Raw genomic sequence first — 25,370 nt, 5'->3', positions numbered from 1 at the left:
CAGCCACATCACACGTTCTTCTTTGTAAAGTCGAGTACCTCTTTCACCTCTTCACCTCAGGATGCCTCAAATTTGAAGTGCTCCCCAGTGATTTCTGCAGGCTGCAACCCCAAGGCTTTAAACGGGTTGCTTAGTCCTCGATTAGAAGCTTTGACCAACAGCCAGACGTCACTGTGTGAGATGCTGCAGGAGAAGGAGAAGAAGACATGGAGCGGAGGAGCCATGGGGATGGATCATTCAGCGCTCTTACCTCTGCGATCCAAGAACTTCAGGGAGAGGAGTGATGCTCACTTTGTAGATGTTATCAAAGAAGATAGGTAATCCAGCATTAACAATATGCAGTAGTGGCGTACTGTATAAATACATGGGCACCGAAATGAAGAAGAAATGGTCAGTGCATCATGGGAAGCCTCTCAGCACACTGAGTCTTTAGCAACATAATTAAGGGAGGCTTCAGGCCCACATGATCCAGCCCAAACTATATGCTTTATCAAAAAGGAAAGTTTTTAGCCTTAAAAGTAGAGACAGTGTCTGTCTCCTGAATCCAAACTGTGAGCTGGTTCCACAGACGAGGGCCTGAAAGCTAAAGTCTAATAGTTAAGTGCTCACATTGTGGTAACATAGTACTGTGAGGTCTTTAAGACATGATGTGGCCTGTATATTCAAGGTTTGTGTGTAGAGGAAGCCAATGAAAGGAATCTGGAAATATGCGAGAATATGATCTTCTGGATAAGCAGAACATTTTTCAGGAAGCTTTTAGAAGTAAAGTTAAACAAACAAGTAAAGCTGATCTATTAGGCACTTTTCATAGACTATCACAAAGTGTTATACACAAAATGACTAAAATAAGTAAGAACACTAAGTGCCATAATAGCCAAAAAGGATATAATAAAACACAATCTATTAAGAGCCAATGTAGAGAGTATAAAAGAGGAGTAGTGTTGGCTCCTGATAGACTCCAATCAGATAAATATAATTCAAACCAGTGCAGAGCATTTCCTTTAATGCCAGTGCTGCGTTCTAGTTTAAGTCATAAAATGTTCAACGTCATCAACAGTATTTAATGCAACACTGAAGTCTAAGAGGACAAACACACAGCAATGTCCACAGTCATAGACTTTAAGAAGGTCATTAGTAACCTTTACTAGTGCTTTTTCGGTGCCATGGTGAATTCAAGACTGTATCCATTCCATTTAACCATTCCTCTGCAAATGATCACATAACTGATTTACAACATTCTTTTTGAGAATCTTTTAAATAATATGAATATTGGAAATCTAATTGGATCAACTTTTAAGCAAAGTTAAAGGCCTCTGGTGGGTAGCCAGTTAGTAAAAATAAATAGAGCACTTAATGGTAAGACTTCTTTGAACAGCCTTCTATGAATGGGGTCTAATAAACACACTGATGGCTTGGATGAATTCATTATAAAGTTGGTTAGGAGAGATTAAAAAGCAATAATTGAACAATTAATACATTTTAGCAGCGTTTATAGTTGCTTTAGTTAATGATACATTTGTGGGAAGGCTGTGAACATATGTTTTTTCTTTAACATTAACATCTTATTTGTAAAGCAATGTCTGAATTTCACATTTGTGCTCTCACGTGCACCTCCATTGTCTACAAAATGCTGAGGGTTCCAGTGAATGTGTGAAAATGGCTGAAAGTACTTGTAAAATGTAACTTTGTGTGTCTCTTGCAGTCTCATGAAGGACTATTTTTACAAACCTCCAATAAACAAGCTGAGCCTCACCTTCCTGGAGAAGAGCCTGGAGTCTGCGTACCGGATAAGCTACCAGGAGGAGGTAGGTGTTTGTGTGTGATGAAATGTTGCCTAACATAGTTACCTTTGGTCTAGCTAAGATCTGAGAGTCATTCAGATAAGCACGCATAGTATGCTTGCTTGAATTTCTATATATTTATCTTAGCTTGTTCATGTTTTCCTCTTTGTCTGTGTCTGGTAGCCCGATAGTGCTGCGTTATGACCAGACCGCTCAAGACTGCGGCAAAGGGAAATCACTGCAGGACCTTAGAAGCAGTTTAGTTTTAGGTTGTGATGTCCTCTGCTGGTGTATCATCAGAAGTGCATCTTAAGGACATGGCTGCTGCTGTTGCTACAGTCTCATTAACAAATAATATGTAACTAATCACAAATAAGATTTATTGAAGCTTGTTAAATTTGTAACATTCATTTTTATTTCTTTTTTTCATTCTATTCAAGGGGGATCCAGCTTTTTTTTGTAGTTGCTCTGTGGTTAAATTTCCTAATATACCACCAGTATTAAGACAGATTTCCTCTAACACCTCATTCTTATTTATGAATCCCCTTCACGCTACCTTAATAAGCATATTTTTACGATTATACTCTTTCTTTTTTTCTTTCCTGCCCTCTGTTTCCTCTTTTCCCATCCTCCCAGGTCGAGACCCAAGCAGCGGTGCAGACATTTGCCAGCCCAACATTCAGTTCTTTCCTGGACATGCTCCTGTGCTGTTTAGTATTTCTGGCTCTTTCATTGGCCTGTTTCCTTCAACCGCTTGTTACCCAGCAGAACCCATCCACACCGGCACTCATTCTCACAGCTGTAGCCACAATTTTGGAGGTCCTGGCTCTGCTGATTGCCATACGGTGAGATACTGAATGCAGGAGAGGCTCAAGCCAGTCAGACATTATCAGAAAGTCTTGAACATATTTTATTAAATTAGGAGTGCAATACAAAGAATAGAATAGATTTATATTCCCTGTTAATAAAAACCAAAACTTTGAGCAGCTCTAGGTGGGGCAGCAGTATAAAAATAGACAAGAAATATGGAAATGAACAGATAAACACAGTGAGATAGTATATACAGAAATAATAGTGCAACATGATAGTAGTCGTATGGTACTGTAAGCACACCCTACCACCCTCACCAGCTGTTGTAGTCCTCACCACACTTGTTGACTGATAGAAGTTTGGCCATCAGGGGATGAGAGAGGTGAGTATGCTCTAAGATCCCAACAGACTAACGCCTCTTATGGGCCTTCCCGACTTGGCAGGAGAGGTGTGTGGTCCAGGTGAGGGCAGCCTAGATGTGCACACATCATCTCTACTTCTTTCTCAAGTATGTTGAGAGAAGAATTCTTGGTACGCTTGGATTTTCTGTAATACCTTATCATTGGGGCATTATAGGTTGTTGGCCCTGCGTGAGACTGGTGGCCTGTCAATGCTGTACCCTACCTCTTTCCCCCTTGACCCTGATAAGGATAAGTGGAGGAGAATGGATGGATGGTCCTTATCATTTCCTTGTTCTTTTTAAGAGGGAAGAGATAGTAGAGACAGTGGTACTCTTATCTTCAAGCTGTGTACAACCCATCTGAGGGCTAAGTCCCAAGCTGATTTTTGGAACTTTTAATCAGAGGCTAGAGGAACTGTCTAACGCAAGAATTGAGTGGGTGCTTTGCTCACCTCAAAGTATATTTAAAAGATGACCAGGAGGAGAGACAGAAGAAAAAAATGTTGGCATGGTTAATATTGGACTTACAGGTAAAATCTGTGCAGAAAGAAAATGTATAGACCCTAAAACAAAAAGAGAGAGGAAATGTTTCCATCTATATCATATATAAATCAGCCCTTTAATAATTATATCTGCAGCCAGTTTATTAATCAAGCTGGGATCACATGAGAACACATAAAACTATAAAATCTCTCACATGTCATCTGTATCAGTCATCATTTTCTGGGTTTCTTTTCTCTCCAGGATGGCTTTTTATCTGGACAGTGTGCTGACCTGCACTCGAGTGCTGATGACGGCCATGTCAGGCTGGATAGCACGCCACTTTATAGGAGCTGTCCTGGTGTCCCTGCCTGCTGTGGCAGTATTCTCCCATGTCGCTTGTGACATGCATCACTCCATTCAGGTGAACTAAAATTTCATGTTTATTTTATGCTTTTAAAAAGGGATCTTTAGAGTATTAAATACTGCTACTGTTGTTTGATCAAGTTCTGCTTGTCTTACTTCATCGTTAATTATGTCTTTAACTGCTGTATGCAGTATGTAAGAAGTATTGTAGTTAGTATTGTTTACAGTATGATCTACACCTTTTTGACTGATATTGTGTTCTGTCTCTTGTTTTCCTAGTTTACCATGTTCATCTGCTGTGCTGTCATCATAGCTATTATTCAGTATTGTAACTTCTGCCAGCTCAGCTACTGGATGCGCTCAACACTAGCAACACTGGTGGGACTGGCACTGCTGGCTTTGCTCTTCAGCTCCCCCTGCAGGTATGAGATGCATTTATTTTACTGCGGAGACGTCAATAAAAGGAAGTAATAGTTTTGCTCTTTACAACCCATGCAGTATTTTTTGGCATGGTCATTTGGTCAGTTTACTTAATTATAAAGGATAATGTGATGATGAAAATTTCAAGGAGGGAGGTCCATTCAGTCAGCTTTTGTTTATTTCTCATTCATAATCCATAGAAACACATACATCTCACTTGCACTTAACAATCTTGGTCTCTTCGATAATAAGCTCATGGCGTCATTATACGCTACATGAAGTTTCCGTAAACTTGCTTTCCTGGAATTCACCTACAGATGTGCCTTAAAGTCTGTACATGCATTAAATTTACATAAGAGGATGTTCACTTGTGCATACATCATCAGACATTCCCTATAAATGTCATTGTCTGTCATTTGATCTTTAATAAGATATCCAACATACCTGACCTTGTATTATCTGATGGTTTAAACTCTGGAAATCTTTGGTGTTTGCCCTCTTTGGTTTACAAATCATGACAGTACGCTTGCAGGCATTACATCTGATGTCATGTTCCACAACATAACATAACATGTGAAGGAGCTGCTCTAGACCAGCACTACTAGGACTAAAGAGCACAAGACCATCTCCATAGATAATATGATTGACTAGCAAATTGCCAACCCTGCACCCAGTTTTTACAGTCATCATCACAAAGATTAAACAAACTGGGACAACATTTTTCTTTGCCTAACTCGATTGCTCACTGCAAATGGGGCTGAAATGGTGTCTTTCAACATCTGGTTGCCACTTCAATAAACTCTCACATTGTATTTAGCACCCTTCTTTAACTCAACTTGCAAAATAGGGTGTGAGCGCAATCCCCAAATAGTTGCCACAAGAAGAATTTGTTAGTTTTACAGTGATTTACAAAAGTCGTGCTGTTTTCTAAATGTGGTCAGGTTCATTTCGATATCAAGCGCAAAAATTAAATATCGATGCAATTAACAGTAAACTGTGTGTCTTAAACATTAGTAAATCGGTTTGCATGTTTGATTTAAATGTTCTCCTCCCTATATTTTGCACCCTGAAAAATGAACTCTTGGAAATACATACATAACAGGGTCAGTCGCAAAAATCTCTGCCTCAAAACTTTTGAGGCATCAATGACAAACATAAAAACTAATGAATTCTTTCCTCTTTACAGTTGCGTGCCATTTCATGCTATGAACAAGTATAATGTCCGTGAATTGAAATCATTTTTGATGTTCTTATTTCATGAATTAATGTTGCTTCTGCTTTTTCTCTTTCAGTGTCACTAAGAGTCTGTTTTTCTGGTAAGTATGATTATTGTTGATGTTTTGAAGTGCATTATTACTCACTTCTCATTTCACATTAAAACTGGACAAAAAGCTTCAACTGAATGGGCTCGGTTATTATTCCAACCAAGCTCTTTAATCCATGTCAGCTTCCTGCCTACTTCCTACATTTGTCTCTCACTATCAAATAAAATTAAAGATAAAACAAGACAAAACACACTATGCCTTCACAGATAGTGATAGTGAACTGAGATTGAATGGGTGAAATAAGGACACCAGCCAGACTCTAGGCTCTCTGCCACTGAGGTGCTCTGACTTTCTATTCTGAGCGATGGCAGTTTGATTTTGGTGAGATGCATTGAGTTTATAGCAAATGCTGCATTTGGTTATTTGTAATCGTAACAGCTGCACTATTTCTTAAAGTATTCTAAACTTTCCTTTCCCTCTTTCTTCTCTTTTTTCTCTTTCTTCTCTTTCTCAACCAGGTCTGATGGCCAGAACAACAGCAGCAGCAACAGCAACACCTCCATTGTCATGTCTGACAGCCCACTGGAACTTGACCCACAGACCCACCCACAGGACCTTCTCGGCCGTGAGGCCTGTGTGGCCTTTTTCCTCCTCCTTCTCTTGGTCTGGTTTCTTAACCGTGAATTTGAGGTCAGTTACCGTCTGCATTACCATGGCAATGTGGAAGCTGATCAACACCGCATCAAGATCCAGAACATGAGGGACCAGGCCGACTGGCTGCTACGCAATATCATTCCCATACATGTGGCCGAGCAGCTCAAGGTTACCCAGAGCTACTCCAAGAACCATGACAATGTGGGTGTAATATTTGCCAGTATTGTTAACTTTAGTGAATTTTATGAAGAAAGCTATGAAGGAGGTAAGGAGTGCTATCGTGTTCTCAACGAGCTGATTGGAGACTTTGATGAGCTCCTACGGAAGCCCGTCTTTGCTAATATAGAAAAGATCAAGACCATTGGTGCCACTTACATGGCGGCAGCAGGACTCAACGCTCAGCAGTGTGCAGATGCAGCACATCCTCACGCCCACCTCCGAGCTCTTTTTGAATTTGCCCTTGAAATGATGCGTGTGGTGGATGACTTTAACAAGAACATGTTAGGGTTTGGCTTTAAGCTTCGTATTGGATTTAATCACGGGCCTCTAACAGCAGGCGTAATTGGCACCACCAAGCTTCTTTATGATATCTGGGGCGACACGGTCAACATTGCCAGCCGCATGGATACCACAGGCGTGGAGTGTCGTGTCCAGGTCAGCGAAGAGAGTTACTGTGTTCTTAGCGGCATGGATTACGAGTTTGATTATCGCGGCACAGTTAATGTCAAGGGCAAAGGTCAGATGAAGACCTTCCTTTATCCTAAAAGCAGCGATAGTGGCCCGGTGCCTCAGTACCAGCTCTCAGTCTCTCCAGAGATCCGAGCACAGGTGGATGGCAGCATCGGGCGCTCACCCACTGACGAAATTGCAAGCATGGTCCCTGCAACCAGCACCACTGCAAGCAGTACTAATACTATGGTACCCAGTGCCAGCACTGGTTCCCCTAGTATGACAGGGCTTACTCACGTGAAAGAGGTAGATAGCCGTGAAAGACGTCCCACTGCAGAAACTTCTGCTGCCAGGCGATCAAAGTCTCACACTGGCCTGACATCTGTACATATAACCAATCTTGAAGGACCCCCTTCTTTGTCAGAAAACAAACAACTTATCATCTCAGCCCAGCAGGATACATCCCAAAGGTCAACAAATCCCCTGAAGGATATCAAGAAGGACAATTGCGAGGATGAAACTGGCGGTAATGTTGGCGAGTTAACCAGACTCTAGAAATCGTCAAGTGTGCCGCTTTCATCATCAATCCTCTACCCTTTAAGCTCTCATTCCTTCCAGCTGGCATGTGTAGAATCACTGTACATTTGGTCCTACTTCAGTTGGCGATGGAGGATGTGAAAAGACCCCAAGCTCTCGCCTCACCAGCCAAGAAGCAAGTTGTTTTTTTTGTGTGTGTTTGTGACAATATAGCCATTTTCACACATGCACTGCAGTACATAATTTTTACTAGACATTACCCAATTGAGCTGCATATAGGAGCACAAACATTTGATCAGACTTCAAATTGGCTTTCCACAGTAAGCTCCTTATAGCACAAAGTGTAGGCAATGTCCAGTTGGGCCTGTGTAAAGATAGAAAAGGCACTTATCCTGAGAATTCGTGGCAAAGGATGGACGTTATGTGTCCTGCTTCTTGCACATGCTAAGAAAGCAGCACCTTCATCTAAACCAAAAGGAGTATTTCCAGCAGCGTGAAGTGGACTATCACCTGCAGCATGTGAGAAGGGACAATTGTAGATGTTCTGGTGGGATACATGTGTGAAAACGGCTCACAGTTGGCTGATGTTATCAAGAGTGGAGGGTGGACCACAAAGATGGTCTTAGGCAGTAACGCACAAGAAAAGGGAAAATGTGACAGCTGACTCTGGACCTTCTCTTGCCTGTCGCAGATCCCATTATCTACCATTAACTTATTTGATTATCTTTAAACCTTTAATCTTGATTATTTCTTTCATATGTCTTTTTAAGTGCCTTTAGAGTAGAATATTATGTAGACTAAGCCTTTATAAATAAGGGAATAACAACATAAAGGGAAAATTGTAAATTAGAAAGCTTTTTGGGAAGAAAAGCTTTGCTTTTGTTACAGGTTTACTTTTTAAACTATGTTTTGCTATGATAGTTTTGCCTTTTATTAAAAAGAAAAGCAACAATGTGTAAAACATCACAATATGTGACAAGCGAAGGGCAAAATTATGTACGAGTAAAAAAAAAAATGCACCGCACTAAAATCCTGCAGAGCCTGTGTCCATGTTGTTCTTGAAAACCAGAAAACGCATCAGGAAAGGCACAACGGGAACAAATCGGTACAGGCTAAAGGCAGACGAGGCTGAGCTGTGAGTTGTCGAGTGAGTGTATTGCTCTTATGCAGTGTGTGTCTGTATAGTAAGATCACTTGGGCTTTAATAAGGGGAGGTGCCTATGAGTTACTCAAATGACTGAAACTGCAGGTTTTCAAATAGAAACTTGTTTGCTGATGTGGCAGCTTTTTCTCTGGCCTCAGTTAAGATCTTTGCATTGCCTCAGCACTGAGGCATGATGGTCTAAACTGCATTTAATCAGCATGCTCGCAGCATCATAGGCTAACTGCTACTAGTGTTTGTGCCCTCTGCACATCCAGACTCTTGTAGGAGCTCAAACTATCTAACTGTGTTTAGTGAGTATTTTAATGGGTCCTACAAGATGCTGGCGTACCTATAGAGTGTCTTAAATTGTGTCTTAATTTCTTTTTTTTAGATGGATTAGAGAATAAAACTGCCTGGGTTAGCTATGGATTACACTGTGTGTTAGTTGATTGTGTTTTAGGACATGGATGATCAAAGTGGAATGTCACAATAAAAATGTGTTTAATAGTGTTAATTGTTACACAAAACTTGAACTTTCTATCTGAGGCGTCTTAATCTACTTTCTGTTATCTAAAGGACATTACTGGATGCAAACATCTGGACACTTTTACAGCTTCATACTTTCAGTGACATGAAAACTTTACATAACGGCATTGTAAATGCAAACGGCAGTGCACCAAAAGGTATTTCATAGAAGGGTCTCTGTGCTTTTCGCTTTCCCTTTAATTTTTTCTATCTATAATGTCAGAACAGTTTTCATCTCTCTTGCTGTTACATTTTCTTCCTTCTGCTGTTTAAAAAAAAAAAGGATTGTGTGCTCAGACGTAAAAATGGTTTCACCAGTGCACCATTTCTTGACCTGAACTCAAGTAATAGAACAAGCGTTGCAAATAAAAATAATTCATCATCAAGTAATTTATGTAAGCTGCTGCAGCTAACAACACCTTAATAGTTAAATAGTTTGCTCGCATTGTTTTCTAAGTGTGGAGTTAGGGTAGCTTGTGCCTTTTAAATTTAAACATGTCATATTTTAAAGTTAGTTCTGTTGCTTTTCATTTCTCAAGACACTTAATATTGATCAAAATTTAAAATACTGACGCTTGTGCTTGAATCATTTAATTTGATAAAATATTGAAAGATGAGATTTCAGCAGTGCCTTTTCTTGACATGTATAAGTAAATATAAATATGCCAAATATGTGACATTATTTGGATTTATTGCGGATTTTAAATTCCTTTTTCTCTTTTATTTTATAATGTTATAATAATTTACTTATGCAGTTGGTTTAAATGTAACAACAATGGTTTAAAAGGGAAAATAACCTTCCTTTGCTTATGAGCACACAACCCTTAGCACCATTCCATTTTTTTTTGGTTTTTTTACACTGTAATAAAGGGAATAACCATTACTGTTCATGGTTAAACACTTAATAGTGGTCATAATTCTTGAGTGTTGAGCTACCTTTTTAAATGGAATTTTCCTTAATAATTTTGATAAGCCCTGTTGAATAAGCTGTTTGTTTGTTTTTTACTCTGAACAGGTGAAAATCTGAAAGGTGTGTTGACTCACACATTTGACATGCCTTCTTTTTCCCTTGTGTCACCGCAAACATGAGCGCATCTTTTGATTTGCTGTGATTTAATGAGATGTGAGTGGCATTCTGAATCAGCAGAATGGCACAAATATTAATGCCAAAGAGTGTCATTGCCATCTCTTGGATTTTCTCTTTTTGTTGTCTTCTTAATTTGCAGGTATTTTGTGCACACCTTGTAGTCATCATATACTAACTGGTAAAGGCACTCATTTTTTAATGTGCGGTATGCCTTTATATTGTATAGTATCTGAGCATTTTCTAGAATTTATATAAGCGCATGTATTAGAATATTACTTGTCTTAAGAACTGGGTAATTTTAACAATGTTGGAATAATACTTGCATGTGTGTTTAAAAAAAATGTGTGCATTTGTAAAACTTTGTGATTGTGTGTATTTTGGAAGAGATGCTCCAATCCTAGCAGGAATGTGAACAGTGAGGCTTCAGTTAGTAGAGATTTAAGTTCCTTTTTAATCCAAACTAGCCAAATAAAACTGTGGAGACGTTGCAAGACCTCTCTGGTTGGTAGTATTGAAAAGTAGCCCGCTGTCGATCCCTCTAAGTTTTAAAGGGGGCCTATTATGCTCTTTTCTGGGTCATTATTTAGATTTTTGCACTCTAGTAAAGTAACTTTGGATGATTCACAGTTCTTTATCACCTTTACCCTATGCTATATGGACACATTACACCTACAAGAGCTGCTCAGCCATGTAAACTGATTTCATGAAGCTCCCAGTTTACAGTTTTTGTGCTGATGTTAATGCAAGAAGAGGTTTGGGACTCTGCAGTTACTGAGTCAGCAGTAGAAAGTGTCTGAAACCTGAACTTTGGGCTTAAAGTGAATTTTTTTTTCTTTTGTACATCAACCTCATTATTCAAAACTTTTTGGTTAGTGTGTCTGATATTGTAACATAAAACAATTATATATGAGAGAAAAGAAGAAAAGCATAATGGGTCCACTTCTATGAACTGTTGCTTTCTTTGGATATGTTTTTGTATATAGCACGCTAACAGGTGAAGTTAAATTTAATAATAAATAAAGTCAGTTGCTGGGAAATGTTGTCCTAATGAATTTATAGCCTGTATACTACCAGTGATAGATTGAAACAATAGACGTACATGGTACAAGTTTTTGTTTGTTTGTTTTTTACTTTACACTTACCCTCAAATGTATTTCATAAGCAAACTGTGTACTTTCTAGTCCAATGCATTTAACTGAGTGCAGCTTTTTAATTATATTTCTTAACTGATTATGCTATCCACCAATACAGGCAGCTACAAGATTTCATGCAACTTAAACATTGGTGCATCGATACACATTTATAACAAAGACATAAGCTCGACTGTGTGCTTGGCTAGTACTTCATTGTAGTTTTCTGTTTTCTAGTTAGTTTATATATATATATATATATACACACACACTCATACTCTGAAAGGTGCTTCTTCCCAAAAATTAATCATCTACTTTCACACTTCACAGAGAATCTTCACTTGATTTTTATATAAGTAAGTAGACATAAGTTTGATGGGATAATATGTAAGTTTTTAAAACCTTTCCTGTAAGCACCAATAGTCACATACTGGTTTATCATAGCTTGTGTACTTGATAGTGTATTCGCTAAAAGTAAAGGCTGCTTTATCTGTTTCTATATAACAGTGTATAGCATTGACTCGCGTTTTAGCCTGCGAAATACAAAAAAAAGTTCCATTTCAGGTAGCGACTGTTGGGTGTTTGAAAAGTTTGAAACAGGTAGCTCGTTTTTTCTGTGTAATCCACCCCTAGAGGCAACTTCTCGTACGTCCACATGACGCACGGTGGGGACACAGGTTTACGTCAGGGCGTCAGCGCGCCTCCCCCCTCCCCCCACAGTCTAGCTGGGAAGAAAAAAAAAACTTTTTTGTATCGGAGGAATCAACAGCCGCCATCTTGACGCGGCTCATAGTCTGGATTTCGGGGGGAGCATTAAATTAAAAAACCGATCGGAGCCACACGGAGCGGACTCAAACGGCTTTTTTCGTGCAGAAAATCGAAGCGTGAGCTCTTCCGATTAGAAATAATGCAAATATGTGAGGGCTAAGTGGGGTTTTGTCGTCTCGAAAGCCCTCTGTATATTTGATTTCCCTTTTAGAGAGCGCCGCTTCTCGCCGTATCGCCGTCCCGAGACGCTTTATTTATCGGGAGACAGCGACCAGAAAAATAATCCGTCTCATAGAAAATATTTTTCGAATTTTGATCTTTTTATTTAAGCCAAAAACGGAATTTATGGCTGCTCGTTTCGACTGCGAAAAAAATGATTCTGTGCGGACGTGAAATCGGCGATCTGCGGAGAAAGGGATTCGCTTATGCTTCGTGCCATATTTTATGATTGATTTTTATTTATTTTTCTCGGACTGAAATAATTTTTGGACGTGATTATTGAGGATAATTATGTGGGTGTTGGGTGTTGGATTATCATGGGGTGATCTTAGGTGGCGAAGCGTGGCGCTGTTGCCTATCTTTTGAAATCCTTTTTCTCCAGGCGGCGTTTCGCCAGTCTGCCAGTCAAAGAAAAGGAGGAAAAAACTGTTAAATTGCTCCTTGGCGCCTAACAATACAAGTGACCAGCGACTGCAAACCGGGGGGCGAAGATTTGGACTGATTTCTACTTTTATTCGTCGGTGTCTTTAAGCGCTTGTAATATTTGCCGACGAGGATGGCTGACAATCTTATGGATGTGGGACCCCCCACTGCAAAGCGACCCAAGATCAATTCACCTCCCTCAGGATCAGATGGCCCAGGTAAGGACAGGGCATTGTTTTTAGTGTACCTGTTGTGACGAAGGTGTAGTAGTAGTAATAGTGGTAATCACAGTTTTCAAGCTACACTGCACAGTTTGTGCCCCTCAACAGAAGTGAACGCATCATCTATGTACAGGAAAGCGGTCACTTGAGCGGACTGCAACTTTTCACAGGAAAACAGCACATGGTGATGTTATAGGAATAGTTTGCTTTAATCTATAGATCACAAAATAATGGCTGTAAAAGACAAATGGCGTAAAAGGGGCTCAAGCTCAATGCATTTCCATCACACGAGGTTTTCAGCTGCTCAACAGGCAGAATTTGCTCCCAACTTTTCAACCTTTGTTGGGATAAATGTTAAATGCCTCAATTGTGTTTTATCATCATAATATATCTTAAGATAAGGAAAACTACAGGGCTCTGGCAGCACTGATGAAAATGCTGCCTCGGTGTCTGGAGTTGAATCGCACTTTGTGTCGTGCTCCTTGACACTGGAGCCGTGCAGATTCGTGACAGCACAAGCTGTTGATAAACCTGCTGTTTGACTGAGTGATAGTCGGACTGCCAGTGAAAGATCAGGTCTTCCTCACATGCTGAAATAGGTTTTTTGCTTTAAGTTAGTTTAGAACACGAACTGGACAGCAAACTTTTCTGCTGTTTTTTCTTCTTCAGGGAAGCATATTTGCATATCCTTTCCTGTTGTAAAAAGCTATCATGGGGAAGTCTGAGGCGTTTAGAGGGTAGCCCAATGGTCTGCCTGTTAAGCGGTGAAACCTGAAGAGCAACTTTGCTGATCCTACTCGAGAAAGGACTTTCGAATAAGACGGAAGGACTTTTTTTTCTTTCCTTTACACGGCATGCCTCCTCCTTACAGGTTATGTCACCCTGTGATTTGTGTTTGTGGTTAGGAAAAGAAAACATAACAGTCTATTGGCTTGTTTGATATGATGAGCTTACTTTTTATTTTTGTCCCATTAAAATAAGAAACGAACGCATGACTATAGTAACAATGCAAGGATTGCTTCGCAATTACATGGGGACTTTTTAAACTTGAGGACATCCTTTCTTATTATGTCTCTTTAAGGTACACCTCAAATAGTCCAGTTGTATTGAAAAATACACTTTTGAATCAGAGCTGTGGAAAAGTAATATGCACTATTTTCACTTTGCTGAAAAGCTACTGCTGCAGAAGTACTCTGTATATACTTTCCATCTGTATACAGTGTAGTTGTCTACCAATTTAAGCCTTGATGACGTTAAGGGTTTACTCGTTGTAAGCATCAAAAAAGCATGTAGGGTCTTATTTCAGTGAAGACTTGCATTTCATTGCTGGGTTTGCATTAGTTAATCGATTCCTAATAAGATTCCTAGGTAATGCTAAGAATCTTAATCTTCAGGTGGCTTATTAAGCTGAAGCATCAATTTTCAGGAATATGTTGAGCTGTCAAACTTAGAATGGTGAAATGAGCTGCTCATATATTAAAATGCATGGCACTAAGGTGCTACCAAAGATGTGAAGGGGAAAGAACACAGCATGTTGTGGAGATAAGCAAAAAGAAAAACACCAAAAAATACACTGAGCAGAAATTAGGTGTAGCTTAAGGGGAGTGATAAAACACAGTCGGGGTTAATGTAAAAACTAATCTCCAGGTCGCCTACCCAGAAGGGTAGCGGGAACCTTCAGATGTTTCTAAATCTCCCTGTGGGAAGCACTTAAGTAGAGAATCTCTTTAAGTTTGAAATGCAATTTTTTTTTGGGAATGCTCAATAAGGTTTAAACCCATGTAGGTCACCCACCCAGAAAGGTGACCGAAACATTCGCTGGGCAATAAAGCAGCCCTACCTGGGGCTTCTTCCTCCTCCACTGCAGTTGGAAACTATCTGTTTTAGTTGATGTTCACACAAAATGTATGTTTTTAATAAGCCATTGTAGGATGTTTAGTGTTTTCCACAGGAGCAGTAGAGATGCAGGTAGATGGTTGCGCACCCATGTTTTCTTTAAAGAATTATTAAATGTTATGTTTCAAGAGGTGTCCCTTTGCATGTTTAAGTGGGGCTATATGTTAAAAATAAACAGGGCAATAATGAGCTGCATCTTTCGGATATTTCTGTTCTGCTGGTTGGATTCAGCATAAAGATTTTGCTCAGCAGCCACCGGGGGTTTGTTGCAGGAGCGCATCAAGCATATTTCCACACTCTTTGGGTTCTGCTTAGGGTGGACACCCCTCCCCCTGACCAGGAGGACCACTGCAGCAGTGCTAAACAGCTAACCCTCATATTTCCCTGGTTTAAAGGGAAACATGAGGGTTAGCGGTGTAGCAGGCACACAACTTTTAAATTAAGAGCAAGGCGATCGTCCACTAGTAAATCAATAGAGGAGCGTGTCACTCGTGGTGCAACACTCATTTTCTCTCGGAGACCTCCTCTAGTTTAAATTGTGGCATGCTCGAGGGATAAAGACCAACTGTAAAAAAACGATTGTTCTGTTGCTCGTCAAATAAACGGAATTCATATTAATTCCAAAGTAAATTGTGTGAATGCAGTCCATTCAAATTTCAACGCTAATTACTGACTGATCATTTAAATATTGTGGGGCTTCAGCGTGTTTGTCCAAATCATCCTGACTGTTATTTACACATTATATTGCCGACTGAGTCACCTTGGTAACTATTATTAGTAGTTGGGCCGATAGGAACGACATCACCCTATGCCACATCAAGCCAACTGTGTACAGAGCTGATGTTCACAGGCACAAATTAACAAAAACATCAAATACTGCTAATGTGTGACTTTTTTGTTTTTGTTTTTTCCCCCATGGTGCACTACTCTCTTGTCAGTATGTGCCTGTGGCTTCAGGCCAGTGTCGCTTGTTTTCATTTGTATGACTGAGTGGGCGTGTCAGCACCACAGGCAGTAGCAGCCATCTTCAATCCTACCGCTCACCTAACGGGTTTCTCTCTTCCTCTTTCTGGCCTCGGTGTCTAGGAGACTACCAACTCCTGGGTGTATTGGTAGTGTTCAAGAGTGCTAAAATGTGCTTTTCACCAACCTCTGGATGTGCTGGCTGATGTCTCGTGTGGCGTAATTGGTGGAGATGAGAAGCATGTGTGGCACTGGATCGCTAAAATCCTCTGAGAAAGTATTTTCAGCAGTTTAATTCATTCAGTTCCTTGCCCCAAAATTAATAAAAAAATTTATATTTTGTGATCTTAGATCGTTTTGCCCAGAAATTTTCTTGTCCATTTCTCTAAATGGTTGCGGTTTTTATAAACACACGGCTGCAAATGATTGCAGCCCCAGCTTTACATGTTTCGTGGGCAGCTAATTTTGAACATCTTGAAATCATCATAGTTCTTATAAAACACCATATTAAAACTTTTACAGTTGCAGTGCCACTCAAATGAGTGGAAAACAGCCCACTCGCACGTTTTCTCTTCACATACAACAGTACGTTTCCTATATTTCTTTGTTTCATCAGTTCAGAGGTTTTCTTTGATCATCATACCTAATTAAAAGGGAGCAGATTGTCATATTGGTCTTTTAAACAAGATTTAAATGTATAATTAACATAATAAAAATAATTGGTACAGAATACATTAACAACACACAAACAGTGTTTTGTCAGAGGTCATACAAGATGTTAGTAAGTATCGTGCTCTCACTATGTACCTATAATTTTTATACAAAAAACTTTGGCGTATATTCAAATAGAAATCTTTTAGAAACAAGTTCTGTCACTCTGCAGCCATGTTGGTAACACCTTGGGGCAGTTATTTAGAAATAATAAGAATAAGCCTCTAGGTGTTGTGTGCCATGGGTTTTATGATAACAATGTTACAAAGGAAATGGCAAGAATAAGCAGCCGAATGAACCCATTGTATGTTCTTTGGCCAGTTTTTTGAGTGTGTGCAGTAAATAATTTTTCCCATACACCCCTGTTAAGGTCTTCCCTTTGCATTGCTCACACTCTAAAGCCCCTTTTCCGTTAGTACCTACTCAGATTGACTCGGATCGGCCGGTTTTCCATTATGATCTAGTACTACCTAACCACATGCGTGGTTGTCGTCATTGCAAAGTGTTCGAGCGTACTGCGCCATAATTAATATGCGACATGAACGCTACAAAAAAGGTGGACGTTGAGGCAAGAATATACCTGCAGCTCGGTCTGTGGTGGGTTTTTTTTGGTTTTTTTTTTCCTTCTTGGTACATATTTCCCTTGTTGCCGGGTTTCAAAATTGGCAGTTTTAACTTTCGTGAACTTAGATACTGAGTAGACTCTAATGGAGAAGGGCCCTTGTCCACTAGTAACTACTTGGGTTGACTTGGCACAGCTTGAATTATTTTTTAGGATTTTCCATTAGGTGATGGTACCAGATACTTTTGTAGTGCCTACTCAGCTGGAGTTCCAAGTGATCTGAAAATTTTATGTCAACAGACTGCATACCACGGATTGGCAGAGGTGCCATTTGATGAGTCTTGAGAGTGTCTCCTTCACGGAAATCAAAACCGCCATTTTTAAAAACCCGGAAACGAGCACAAAAAATACTGACAAAAAGCCGAGCAGCAGGTACACCATTACTTCAACATTCTGCTTTATTGTGGCGTTTGTTTGTTTGTTTGTTTGTTTGTTTTTTGTTCTTTTGTGCCTGTCCCGTTTGGCTCTTTTGCCATCAGAATTGTTGTCTAAAGGCAAAGAAAGATGCCCAACGGATTTACTTTACCAAATTGACCATCCCAGCCTTGCCATAATGGTCCATTTGATTCACCTTTTATTGTTTATTTTATTTTCACTTACTGAATATGGGACAGACTTGACTGGGGGAAAGAAGGGGAGAAAGAAAGAGGGAAAGAGAAACAGCTGAGAAGAGGGACGGGGGAGAAGGGCAAAAACCAAAAACCAACAGAATGAGCAGAAAAATAAAAAAAAAGGAAAAAAAATAAAAAAAAATGCATATATCAATCACCTGGGTCACCTGCTGAGAAAGAAAAAAGAAAACAAGCAGAAGAGAACAAGAGTAATAGAATAAACAACATCACAATGATATATGGGAATATGACAGTAAATATTAAATATTAAACATTATTGTGCAGCACATAAGATCAACAGAACACAGTGTGCTTTGAGGTAGGAGCCAAAAAGGGTGTAGTTTGTGGGTGTGATCACCCGTGTGTACACCTGTGAGCATGGACGCGTTTGTTTTTTGTTTTTTTAAAAGGTTCCTTCATGTAATGATCTGCTAGAGGGTGTGGGGGGGCCACAGCCCCGTCCTCCAGGGCATGAAGCAGGTATGGAGGAGATCAAAACTCCAGACATCCAGAGGCCCCCAGAACACAAGAGACCAAGGAAGACCAACAGAGGGGCAGCCGCGCCACTGTCCCAGAAAGAGCTGAGGAGAGTCCCAGATGAGGGCTCACTCAGCAGCCGCGGAGCAGAAGCCAGGGGGAGTTGCAGTGACGCGCCCGTGAGCTCCGCCGGCAGCCAGCCGTGCCTGAGTGACCGAGCCCCAGGCCGAGAGGCCGGGGGCACCCCACCTCCGAAGTGGCCCGAGCAAGCCCCAGGCTCCAGGCCCCGATAAGCGGCCGCCAAGGAGTGAGCCGGTGTGTACCTGGACGCCCACCCCCGGACACAAAGAACCACCAACGCACCGATGTCTGAGGGAGTCCGCCACTGGCAGGGGAAGTGGTGGTAGGGGGAGATATTGTGGCGTTTGTGTCACATACAGATAACGTCATGGGACTTTCGGCTGTGTTGCTATAATGACCCCATGGACATTAGGTGGTAAATGATTGTAATGGAAAACAACCAATACCGGTTTGAGTTTTGTCCAACCTCCTCGCTTTGAGCCAAGTAGGAACTAGTAGACAAAGGCTATATGTGGGATGTCCAAGGCAGCAAGCTGAACTGAACAATGGGCTTTGGCTAAAATTTTCATTTTATTTTATTTTGTTTTATTTTTTAGTCAATGTGTGTGAAGAAGGCAAAATTGCTCCATTTTCCTCATTTATAAAGTCTTGATTTCATTGTTGGTTTATGTCATTTTTTTATTTTATTTTATGTTTGTATTTATTTTTAAAGAGCTGTAGTGGCTTCATAGTGTAGTGGTTTACACAATTCCCTAACATCCGTCATTCAATTCTGCGAGGAGAGACGGATCCCTTTGCAAAAGGCATCCAACGCTACCCGCTGTGGTGACACCTTGTGTTATCTTTTAGTAGCTTTTTTATTAAGGCAGTATTCGCATGTTGTGGTTGCCAGTGCCGCAGCATACACGATACATTTGTCGTCAAACTTGGTGCACTCCAAAGTTTCCTCCCTTTCAGGAGGTTACCTACCTTAAAGGAGGAACTATAGGAAAAGCAGCTTTTCATATCAATGGTCACTAAGTCATAAAAACTGCATTTAGCGAATTATCTGATAATAGAGAAAATTGATAAATGCCAGATAAAAAGTTTGGTAACTGAATAAAACTAAATCTAGAACCTCCTGCAGTTTATACTTCCACTCCACATGTGCAGTTTCACAACGCAACTTTAATTTACAACAAGTCCAACAAAATTGAGGCCTCTCATCAGAGTGTTTGAACAAATGCCATGCTAATTGATGGTGTATGGACAAAGAACAAAGCACAAACGCAGGTCGGTTCCTGCCACAGAACATTGGCTGAAAAGGCACGCAGTGATTGCTGCTACAGTTTAAGTTACCGCAAGAAACTTGTTAACTTGTTGGCGAACTTGGGTTCTAATTCACTCACATGTTGCCTGCATATCTAGATTAGATTAGATTAGATTAGATTAGATTAGATAGAACTTTATTAATCCCTCGGGTGGGTTCCTCTGGGAGATTCGATTTCCAAAAAAAAGCACAGCACCGACAGAAGTTACAGAGTTACAGAATATTTTATATATACACACACACACACATACATATATATATATATATATATATATATATATATATAAAAAAAAATAAATAAATACAGAGACAATATAAATAAAATATACGAAGGGGATAAAAAGAATAAATAGGAATAAAAAATAAAAATACAAGTGAATTGCACATTTCAAGTATTGAGGTCTATTTGCACCATTGACTATTTACAAAAGTGTTGCACAAAAGGTATTTCACAGTGAGGTGAAGAGGCACTACAGCTTAGTTGTTCCCCCCTCCTTTGTCCTCCTGTTTCCCCTCCCTCTCCCCTCCAGAGAGGAGTTAAACAGTTTGATAGCGTGTGGGACAAAGGAGTTTTTAAGTCTGTTAGTTCTTGTCTTTGGGAGAAATATCTATAGCTGATATAGCTCTGCTGTTTATCCAGCGTTAGAAAGACGCCCCATATCCACATTATCATGTTGTTGTTTGACTGCTTTTTGCAGCGTGGCGTTCTTTTCGTGCTGATGTCTTTTTACTGTCTCACATTTTCATTTTTTTCAGAAAAGTCGTCTTTCCTTGTTTCGGCCTTACATGCGTTAGGCACATAACCATGTTGGCTTGGAGTGATTGTGTAGATAACAGCTGAACACATTTTACAGTCTTTACTTCACCCCCTCTGCAATTAAAACAACAATCTTGTGACTTTACTGATTTTGGAAATTATTGCACTTAAATGAAAGGGGGACAAATGCCCACACAGCTTTGAGCCATCTAACGCGAGCTTGCCTGTGATTACCTGTTTTCCAGAAATTGTAATCTCTTCGCAAGAACTAATGACACTGTCTGTATGTCCTGATTTCTAATAAGCATTTCTATTGTGCTATATTCCTTTTTTGATGAGAGGGGACGCTTCAGATCCAGCTCAATTTCTACAACAGATGCTGGAACCATCTTAGCTGGATGCAGCTGCTGTTTATATGACCCAACACATTGGTATAAGTCAAATTTGTTAAGTTTGCAATTAAAACCGTTTTTGGCTATTTTCTCTTTTTCATAAAATGAAGCTGCCAGTAGGGCAGGGCAGTATGACCAAAAATATTTATCACGATATATATTTGAAAATTTGCGATAACGATATAACTGACGATATAATTGACGTGAGAGAAAAAATACTTTACAACTCCACAACTTTATTACTGCAAAAAAACCCATCAATGTATTTTCACTTAAACAAACAGCTGTTTTTTATGTGCATTAAAGCTAAATAAAAATTTAACAGTGAAAATGCTAATTCCTTGCTGACCGTTTAACCAAAAGGCATTTCCAGTGGAATTTGGCCGACATATCCTGAGCATAACCATGTATAATATCCACAAAACTTAAAAAGAGGTTATACACACACACACACACACACACACACACACACACACACACACACACACACACAAACAATATGGTAATACAGTGGGGCAAAAAAGTATTTAGTCAGCCACCGATTGTGCAAGTTCCCCCATCTAAAATGATAACAGAGGTCAGTAATTTGCACCAGAGGTACACTTCAACTGTGAGAGACAGAATGTGAAAAAAAAATCCATGAATCCACATGGTAGGATTTGTAAAGAATTTATTTGTAAATTAGGGTGGAAAATAAGTATTTGGTCAATAACAAAAATACAACTCAATACTTTGTAACATAACCTTTGTTGGCAATAACAGAGGTCAAACGTTTACTATAGGTCTTTACCAGGTTTGCACACACAGTAGCTGGTATTTTGGCCCATTCCTCCATGCAGATCTTCTCGAGAGCAGTGATGTTTTGGGGCTGTCGCCGAGCAACACGGACTTTCATCTCCCGCCTCAGATTTTCTATGGGGTTGAGGTCTGGAGACTGGCTAGGCCACTCCAGGACTTTCAAATGCTTCTTACGGAGCCACTCCTTTGTTGCCCGGGCGGTGTGTTTTGGATCATTGTCATGTTGGAAGACCCAGCCTTGTTTCATCTTCAAAGTTCTCACTGATGGAAGGAGGTTTTGGCTCAAAATCTCACGATACATGGCCCCATTCATTCTGTCCTTAACACGGATCAGTCGTCCTGTCCCCTTGGCAGAAAAACAGCCCCATAGCATGATGTTTCCACCCCCATGCTTCACAGTAGGTATGGTGTTCTTGGGATGCAACTCAGTATTCTTCTTCCTCCAAACACGACGAGTTGAGTTTATACCAAAAAGTTCTACTTTGGTTTCATCTGACCACATGACATTCTCCCAATCCTCTGCTGTATCATCCATGTGCTCTCTGGCAAACTTCAGACGGGCCTGGACATGCACTGGCTTCAGCAGCGGAACACGTCTGGCACTGCGGGATTTGATTCCCTGCCGTTGTAGTGTGTTACTGATGGTGACCTTTGTCACTTTGGTCCCAGCTCTCTGCAGGTCATTCACCAGGTCCCCCCGTGTGGTTCTGGGATCTTTGCTCACCGTTCTCATGATCATTTTGACCCCACGGGATGAGATCTTGCGTGGAGCCCCAGATCGAGGGAGATTATCAGCGGTCTTGTATGTCTTCCATTTTCTGATGATTGCTCCGACAGTTGATTTTTTCACACCAAGCTGCTTGCCTATTGTAGATTCACTCTTCCCAGTCTGGTGCAGGTCTACAATACTTTTCCTGGTGTCCTTCGAAAGCTCTTTGGTCTTGGCCATGGCGGAGTTTGGAGTCTGACTGTTTGAGGCTGTGGACAGGTGTCTTTTATACAGATGATGGGTTCAAAACAGGTGCCATTCATAACAGGTAACGAGTGGGGGACAGAAAAGCTTCTTACAGAAGACGTTACAGGTCTGTGAGAGCCAGAGATTTTCCTTGTTTGAGGTGACCAAATACTTATTTTCCACCCTAATTTACGAATAAATTCTTTACAAATCCTACCATGTGAATTCATGGATTTTTTTTTTTCACATTCTGTCTCTCACAGTTGAAGTGTACCTCTGGTGCAAATTACTGACCTCTGTCATCATTTTAAGTGGGGGAACTTGCACAATCGGTGGCTGACTAAATACTTTTTTGCCCCACTGTATTATGTTGAAGCACGGCACGTATTACTCCACGAGGCTCCTAACTACGGTAGCCATAATTCAATTGTCACAGCCAGTTATTATGAATACAGAATTTGTGAAAAGACGAAATGATTAAAAAAAATAATTCCCCTGCTGTCATGCAAAAACACCCCTTTTGCTTTACAGTGGGATGAAAATGGAGCCTTTGGGGAACAAGATCTTTCTAGAGGAAGTAAAGTTCACAAGTTTATAGTAGGGAAACCTGTTAAAGGATAATTAACAGTTGATTTTGTCTCCATTTCACTCATGGTCTCTTCATTGGTTTGTTTTCGGCAGCATGAAATACTTTGCTTTTAGCGTTGGCTCTCTGTTACACAACCTGTGGCTGCAGTACATGTTTTAAGAGGCATACAAGTCCATCCATCCATCCATTTTCTTAACCGCCTATCCCACCTGTCTGCGGCCAAATTATATTCATTTAATTAGGTTGTTTTTCAAACACTTGCCATACGTAAAGCCTTTCTAATGGTTATAGGGGAGCTTGTGTCCTTGTGCTTTCATCTGGTTTGCAGTGCAAATTAATTACTTAATTACACTTAATTACTTTGATTTTCTCCATACACGTTTATCCAGGTTTCTTATAAATCTAATGTTGCTTTAGTACTGCTGTAATTGCTCAGATTTTTTTTCTTCCTTTGTTGTTAGGAGAAACTGAAGCACTTTACAACTGTCTGCTACCAGATGAAGAGAAATTAAAGATTTTAATGTGACTGCTGAAAACCTTTTGGGTGAATTATAGCCGATCGTAGTCTGTCGTCTCCAGAGAGAATAGTGTGGGATGGTGGGATTCTCTGAATAGTGGTTACTACCATTTCCCACTACTTGGCATGTAGTAGTAGTAGTCTGCTTCAGACCGTACTTTTTATTTTTTGGATATGGTCATCATATTGAAGGTCTTAAGCGAGGCCTGGGTGCTTGCTCTTTGCCTACACCTAGTTCACATAGTTTTCTTGGTCCACCAAGTCTTATTCCTCTAACCTTAAGCTTACCTCCGGTATTTTATTTAATGTTTGTGACTAGAATATTTAAGCTTTTTGTAGTATCTGCCACATATCATTGAGGAACAGGTTTGATTATACTCCAGTCGTAATTACCTAGTGGCCCTAGACATTGAGCCAGGCGTGCGTGCGGGTGTGGTTGTGGTGCTAGTAAAATGTTTATTGGCTGGCGTTCACAGCCACGCTCACGCCCCTACGTTAAGGACCTTGGCATAAATGCGATTTGGACTATAACCTTCATTAATGTTATCTGTGTGTTGAGTATTCATGTTTACTCATTCTTTGCACCACGAGTGCTCTGAGTTTCAGAGCAAAAGCTCCCCTCTGTATGATTTTTTTTTTTTGTACTCAGTGTTACTGTAAGGTCACAGCTGGGGCTGTGTTACTTTATTATTTTACTTTTAAGTTTGCTGTGTGTGAATGTAAACATTGCAGACATGCAAGAGTTCATCTGCAGTTTAATTATTTTCTCTGTTCAGCCTGATTGTTTCTAAACTGAAGGTTAGTCGGTGTGAAATTTCAGAAATGCCCGCTAATTGTCTAAAGTATTCACTCACCTATACAAATCATGGAATTCAGGTGTTCCAATCACTTCCATGGCCACAGTTTTAAAGTCAAGCACCTCGACATGTAGACTACATCTACAAACATATGTGGAAGAATGGATTTCTCAGTGAATTCCGGTGTGGTACCATGATGGGATACCACCTGTGCAACAGTTCAGTGATGAAGTTTTCTCACTACTAGATATTCCACAGTCAGCTGTTAGTGGTATTATAACAAAGTGGAAGCGATTGGGAATGACGGCAACTCAGCCACAAAGTGGTAGTCACATAAAATCAGAGAGCGGGGTTACTGGATGCTGAGGTGCATAGTGTGCACAGGTTGCCAGATTTCTGCAGAGTCAGTTTCTACAGACCTCCAAACTTCATATTTGGAAGAATGGCCATCCAAACCTTACATCACCAGTACAATGCTGAGCGGCAGATGCTGTGAGTAAAGCATGCTGCAGATGATCCGACTATGTAATAATGGAAATGGGGCTTTAGTTTCCAGTAAAAGGAACTCTTATCGCCTCAAAGACATTTTTGACAATTTTATGCTCCCACCTTTGTGGGAACATTTTGGGGATGACCCATTTCTGTTCCAGCATGACTCCTCAGCAGCACATGATGCAAGGTCCAAAAAGACTTGATTGAACATGTTTGGTGTGGAAGAACTTTACTGGCCTGTACTGATTCCTCATGGATCACCTTTGGGATGAATTAGAGCAGAGACTAGGAGCTAGGCCTTCTCATCCAACATGAACATCTGTTCAAATGCACCTCTGGAGATTGGTCTAAAATTCCTAAAAAACACACGCATAAGTTGAAGTTGTGAAAACCCCCTCAAAGGACTCTACATATGCTTAAAAAGGAAAAATGATTAGGTTATTGTTTTGTATTTTTATGGCTCCATAGTCTAGTGATTTTCACGTGCTTCTAACAAGCAAAAGA

General features: G+C 40.3%; 2 protein-coding genes across 3 annotated transcripts in view; both read left to right on the top strand.

Moving 5' to 3' along the window:
• Nucleotides 1-11,192, top strand: part of adcy9b (adenylate cyclase 9b) — a 42,218-nt gene extending 31,026 nt beyond the window's left edge. The window contains exons 4-10 of the mRNA XM_085403978.1: nucleotides 61-317; nucleotides 1,703-1,805; nucleotides 2,418-2,626; nucleotides 3,736-3,895; nucleotides 4,117-4,259; nucleotides 5,550-5,573; nucleotides 6,041-11,192. Coding sequence (XP_085260104.1) covers nucleotides 61-317; nucleotides 1,703-1,805; nucleotides 2,418-2,626; nucleotides 3,736-3,895; nucleotides 4,117-4,259; nucleotides 5,550-5,573; nucleotides 6,041-7,400 — 2,256 coding nt within the window. The 3' untranslated portion in view covers nucleotides 7,401-11,192. The remainder of the gene's footprint in view (nucleotides 1-60; nucleotides 318-1,702; nucleotides 1,806-2,417; nucleotides 2,627-3,735; nucleotides 3,896-4,116; nucleotides 4,260-5,549; nucleotides 5,574-6,040) is intronic.
• Nucleotides 11,193-12,030: 838 nt separating this feature from the next.
• Nucleotides 12,031-25,370, top strand: part of crebbpb (CREB binding lysine acetyltransferase b) — a 44,438-nt gene continuing 31,098 nt past the window's right edge. For both annotated transcript variants that reach the window (XM_085403977.1, XM_085403976.1), the window contains exon 1: nucleotides 12,031-12,896. In XM_085403977.1, the coding sequence (XP_085260103.1) occupies nucleotides 12,812-12,896 (85 nt within the window). In that variant the 5' untranslated portion in view covers nucleotides 12,031-12,811. The remainder of the gene's footprint in view (nucleotides 12,897-25,370) is intronic.

This window comes from Rhamphochromis longiceps, linkage group LG4 (genome assembly GCF_057381845.1).
Source record: "Rhamphochromis longiceps isolate RC_006_pf linkage group LG4, R_longiceps_female_GT1.1, whole genome shotgun sequence".
Lineage (NCBI taxonomy): Eukaryota > Metazoa > Chordata > Actinopteri > Cichliformes > Cichlidae > Rhamphochromis > Rhamphochromis longiceps.
This window is presented reverse-complemented; position numbering and strand designations above follow the sequence as displayed.